General features: G+C 52.6%; 1 protein-coding gene across 1 annotated transcript; it reads left to right on the forward strand.

Annotated features, from left to right (window-relative positions):
• Window positions 1–1,520: 1,520 nt before the first annotated feature.
• Window positions 1,521–1,958, forward strand: VOLCADRAFT_63272 (uncharacterized protein; the record flags this gene model as incomplete). Its single annotated transcript, XM_002953058.1, has 1 exon — window positions 1,521–1,958. A coding segment is annotated over one exon (438 nt), but the record flags the coding sequence as incomplete, so codon positions are not given.
• Window positions 1,959–6,212: the final 4,254 nt, after the last annotated feature.

The raw sequence follows: 6,212 nt of genomic DNA on the forward strand, positions 1-6,212 counted from the left end.
CGTATTCAAATAACGGCAATCGAATGTTCGCCCCCTGGGAGCTGGCCGTGACAAAGCTCGTAGGCCGCGGTAGCTGTTCAAGCTCGGGGTCCAGCTGCACTACTACTAGGTAGCGTATGCGGAAGATAGCTGGGCGTAGCTCCAAATCAAAATGCACGCCTCTCGCCCAAAGGCCTATATCGACAGGTTCCGACTCCTGGTCGAACGGATCGACCAAATGTGGATGTTGAGGCTGATGAAACCGCCTGCGATGGCCCTGCTGGCCCCGACCACCTTGATGATAAGAACCTCGGCTGCGCACACCGAGAGGGTTTCAATCCGTGCGTCCTCTAAATGGCCTTCGGTGCTCTGCCTCGTAATGGTCCACTGCAGAAGCGAATTGAGGCTAGTGAAAAATTACGTATTGATTCGGCCAGAGGTACGCGAAATATTTGTTAAGCGCAGAAAAGCTCGAACCTGCTGTTCAGGTGAGCTGAATATATATTTTATCGATAATGCAAGGCTGGGCTGACCAAGCCTAGTTAGAAGAGAGTAAATTGTATCGAGTATTCGGGATTGAGTGCTCAACAGACGGCTGTGCGTAACACAGTATCGATTGTAAGAGTGCCCAAATACGAAAGCAAATCGAACCAGTAAAGAAATGGCCCAAAATTGCTGAATGGTAAGGCAGCTGTGCGTAACACTGCTGACAGGTACGGCTGGTGTGACCTAGCCTACCTAACCTACCAAAAAGGGTGCTGGGAAAAGCAACCCGAATATCCCCTAGGCAACAGAACACCTAAGGTAAAACCCAAAACCGAACTTACTTGGTGTTTCAGCCTGATATAGGCTTTATGGCTATGGGAGCAGGGTGGTCTGGCAACGTCCTGCAGGTAGCTTAGGTGCTGACTAGACGGCACAAAAACGGGCAACTCGTAATGCGCAGCAACTAGCAACCCACGAAAGGGGCCAAGATTCCCTCCAGGCAATCAATCAACAGCGATGAGGGTTTACCTTACCGACTGAGTTTGCCCGGCGTGAAGGATATGGGCGTTGAGCGGCCCACACAGGAGTTCGGCTGGTTTAGGGATGTTACTTATGCGGTGTACACAAGGGAGGACCGCACAGGGCTGATTGTCTAGCTCAAAGAACCTTACAATGTTCTGATTAGAACGTTCTGATTAGAGCCGTAAAGCGACTTTTCCAAGCTCGCTGTCGGCCATAAATACCAAAGTCACGCTGTCAACCACAGGAGGCCCTCAAAAGATAAGCCTCGAGTACAACCACGACGTATTATCCACGAATGGCACAAGTAAGGCACATAATACCCGTGTGACAAAACATTCACACAAGAAATGAACAATCCACAGGTAAAATACATAAATATACGCAAACGAGTGTACATTCGCATCTCGTCCATAAGTCGATCAGCGAAGTGTAAGTTAAGAACCAAATACCTTACGCGAGTATAAGACAACCCGAAATTCGCGTATTCACACCAATAATAACCTAAGACGATTATAAAAGACAGTAAAATGAACATGACGCTAAAATGTCGTGACACACCTTGCCACCGCAGGATACCCTCCTGTACCACCTTGCCACCGCAGGATACCCTCCTGTACCACCCTGCTACCGGAGGATACCCTCCTGTACCAACTTGCCACCGCAGGATACCCTCCTGTACCACCTTGCCACCGCAGGATACCCTCCTGTACCACCCTGCCACCGGAGGATACCCTCCTGTACCACCTTGCCACCGCAGGATACCCTCCTGTACCACCTTGCCACCGGAGGATACCCTCCTGTACCAACTTGCCACCGCAGGATACCCTCCTGTACCACCCTGCCACCGGAGGATACCCTCCTGTACCACCTTGCCACCGGAGGATACCCTCCTGTACCACCCTGCCACCGCAGGATACCCTCCTGTACCAACTTGCCACCGCAGGATACCCTCCTGTACCACCTTGCCACCGGAGGATACCCTCCTGTACCACCTTGCCACCGGAGGATACCCTCCTGTACCACCCTGCCACCAGAGGATACCCTCCTGTACCAACTTGCCACCGCAGGATACCCTCCTGTACCAACTTGCCACCGCAGGATACCCTCCTGTACCACCCTGCCACCGGAGGATACCCTCCTGTACCACCTTGCCACCGGAGGATACCCTCCTGTACCACCCTGCCACCGCAGGATACCCTCCTGTACCACCTTGCCACCGCAGGATACCCTCCTGTACCACCTTGCCACCGGAGGATACCCTCCTGTACCACCCTGCCACCGGAGGATACCCTCCTGTACCACCTTGCCACCGCAGGATACCCTCCTGTACCAACTTGCCACCGCAGGATACCCTCCTGTACCAACTTGCCACCGGAGGATACCCTCCTGTACCAACTTGCCACCGGAGGATACCCTCCTGTACCACCCTGCCACCGGAGGATACCCTCCTGTACCACCCTGCCACCGGAGGATACCCTCCTGTACCACCCTGCCACCGGAGGATACCCTCCTGTACCACCCTGCCACCGGAGGATACCCTCCTGTACCACCCTGCCACCGGAGGATACCCTCCTGTACCACCCTGCCACCGGAGGATACCCTCCTGTACCACCCTGCCACCGGAGGATACACCGACAGTATCCTATCACGGCAGGAATGTAGTAGGGAATCTTCGGCAGGTAGGCCAAGATGTAGCTACCCGGGCGGGGTGCTATGGCCAGGCACTTAAGTATCATGACTACTTGGTGTTCAGAGTTCAAGACTCTGCTGCTGCCGTCTCAGAGTGTTTCGTACGGGTCTATGTATGCTAGTGCTTGTCACTGGGTTGGACTTCTTCCTGCCTCAGTGGGGACTCTAAATTCCACGCTTCTGCAAAGCCAGTCATCCGCCCAGGTGAGCGACTGCTACAGTTTCAGTAGCCCCAAACTCTTCTGGTGGGGGCTTGTAGAAAACACATGAGTCTGCCAGCCTCTCCATGGCAAGCAAGGATGCTTCCATTTGGATTCAGCTAAACATGGCAGTGGCCTGGGGGCGCCTCTTGTTTTTCAAGCAGCTGCAGCAGCCAGGGATGGTGTTTGGCAGTGGGCTGCAGCAGGTATGTGGCCATGTCAGGCTGCACGCCAGGATTTTGTACAGGGGCTAGGGCTGATAGCTGAGTTGCTGAACAGGTGTTGAGTTGTTTGTCGTACACGCACATATGTTAGTGTACGGCACTTGGTGCAGCTTACAGTATACGCACACGTTTTAGCATAGATGTAGACTCAGGCAGTGTAATACATTTAGCATCTTGTGACGTTTTTTCTTAAAGCATAAGTTTAGTGATAGTACATAGTACGAAATCTTAAGTTCGACCCCAGCGTAGTACATCCAGTAATGTGAATCAATGCATTGTATATCTAAGAAACCTGCGGATACCTCAGAAATGGGCGCCTACCAGTTGAAGTTCAGGTGAGAAAGCAGAGGTCGGTACATGTGTCTGAATAGCTTTTTCATCACGAGCACCCCTTAAGAATCCCACATTTTTAAGGCTTAAGGATGTAAGCAGCAAAAAGAATTTCCTGAGAATATGACTTAAGAATGAGTGCCATACTTAGCGAACCTATGGTAAGAATGGTTAAAACCGGCCAAAGAGCAGCTAAGTATGCTTTGGACAACGAATCAATAAGTTGGCCTAAGAACACCCCAAAGAATGGAAGAGAATACATAAGACTGCTGGGCCCTGAAGAATGCTAAAGAATTAGAAAGAACGGTTTTAAGATAAACGGAGGTCATACGAGCGTTCTTAAAACGTTCTTAGAACGGTGTAAGAACGTTCTAATGTTAATTCAATTTTATCAATTTGGCTGGGCTAAGAACGACTTAAGAACGTTCTTAAACCGCCTCCGTGTTCGTAGGGATAGTGCATGCAACCGTGGTGATGGGGCCTCAGGAGCCCAGACGGTCCAGTTGTCGCTCAAATACCCGAGGGGGAAGCAGCGGCAGCAGCGGTGCCGGTAGAGGACGATTGGGCAATGGCGGGAAACGGGGCGCACCTGATCAGGGACGAGGGAGGGTGAATAAGGGTGGCAGGCTTACAGCAATCCTGGAGTCACTAAAATGAACGGAAGATGCAGTGTTGTTTTCACTGCACTGTGGCAACGAGATTGGTATGACACAGGTTCCAACGTTGGGAAACTGACACCATGTCGGTGGCGGCAGAACGTTGAGCCCGTGGCGAAAAGTCATTGCATAAGGATTCTAATGTCATGAAGGTCGTCGTGTCAAATTTTCAGGGTGATTGGAGGTGGTCGACTTCTGAGGTACCGGGTTTCGCATGGCATTTGGGCCAGGCTCGAGTGTGGCCAAAAGGGGAGGCTCGAAAAGTTGAGGTTATCCGTTCCAAGCCAAAATTTGTATTTGTGACCTTTATTGCTGATCGAAAAGGCCTGTATAACAATTTCAGGACGCGGGCTGCTTGGCAATAATCCATGTCGCTATGTTCGGTATGCCATGGCCAAGGTCGACCGTTGACACTCAACTCTGACACTAGTCAAGTTTGACATTGTAAACGAAATGACGCCCATCACAGCTCACGGCATCAGTTCAGGGTGCGGCTTACCAGTATGTCGGCATCGGTATGGCTGCTGTACGTCCTGGGAAGTCCTCTCCATGGATGCCAGCTTCCCTGCTCGAGAGGAAAGATGGGTAGGCCTGTATCAGAGTTCTCGTGACCCTGAATGCTATTACACCTGGTAGGAAGCAAGCACTGTGACACAATGGCTGCCTCGTTGAACCCTGACCCATTGCTGTTGTAACACCTGCAGCCTGCACCTGCCAGATTTATTGCTCAATGCCCAGCCTTCAGCACAATGGCTTTGCATGTGTCCTGCCAGCATTAGAGACCTTGAAATGGTGAACAATGCTTCCCGAGATACCAAGATACTGTAGGTTGCTAACATGTACATTTACAAAGATATCTTAAGAGGACAACGAATAAGACCAGTAGGCCCATGTCGATAGTCCAGGGCAACGGAGGGGGTTACCCTGGGGCCGTGTTACCCCTCCCTGCTGGGTATGAACTTACAAGGGGGTTACGCATGGGCTACCGGGGGTTGAAGGTGGGTAACCCATGGTTTACCGACCCGATCAGTGCCATAGGGCTGTGTAGGACTGTGACAAGCCCGTGGGTGCATCTGCATCACGACCCAGGGGATGGTTGTGCAACCCCTGGCATGCCCATCTGCTAGCTGGGGGACGGCGCTTCCACAGATGGAGTCTGTCTGGGACTAAGGCACTGACATCGTTGCACGCGGCCCCCTGACCCACGGGTCGGTTACCCTTTTCCTAGCTGTTAAGAGGAGTGCTGACAATACGCAAGTGGCACACCATGCAGCATGCACCAGATGCACCTTGCCCAGGAACATTGCAATGTGCCGTGGATAAGACCCCTGGCCATACAGAAGGCTGTTCAAGCAGCTGTCAGCAATACAAGTGGTGGCAGCATCCAACCATGCAGCGTATGTCCACCGAACAACAACACGTGCATTGCCACCTTTACCTTAGCCGTCATTGCCTCACCAACCAATATCCGTGATATTCCATTCCCCAAGCCGTGCATCCCATACACGGATAATAGCTGCTTACATCAACGAGGCACATCCTGGGTCGTTTGCAGCAAGGCGAACCCCTCGAGCATGTGCTGCTGCCATGCAAGGTGCAAGAGCAGCAACCTTCCATGACTGCTCGTTGCAGCCATATTCTGAGTTGCCCCCTCCAGTAGAGTGACCCGGCGGACATAAAATGCTACAGCACACTCAACTTCATCCTGAATCAATGCCAACTCCTTGCACCGTGCTTCCTCCTGCAGCACCCGGCGCAAGCTTGCCTCCAATTGCGGCACCCCATGATATGACTGTGCAGCCCAGGGATACCGCTGTGCTTCAGAGCCTGGCCTAGCGCTCCCTTCACAGCCAATGCCTGCCCAAGGTCCGGTGTCACTGCTCCAGGTACAGCACTCCAGCTAGTAAGCTGCTCCTAAAGCTGCACAAACCGTTGCCTAGCGCGTTTTTTCCCTTAGTGGCAAGCTGCTGCTGATGCCGCCGCCCGCTGAGTCGCCATACCACGTGGTCCAGGGCATGCATGCCGGCTAGCGGGCCTTCTCAAGATCGGCAGCCCAGGTTTTTATTGTACGGATAAGGGCTGGCACAGAGTCAGCACCAGGGAAGAGCAACCCAAGCCGCACCGCA

This window comes from Volvox carteri, assembly GCF_000143455.1.
Source record: "Volvox carteri f. nagariensis unplaced genomic scaffold VOLCAscaffold_34, whole genome shotgun sequence".
In the NCBI taxonomy this organism is placed as follows: Eukaryota; Viridiplantae; Chlorophyta; class Chlorophyceae; order Chlamydomonadales; family Volvocaceae; genus Volvox; species Volvox carteri.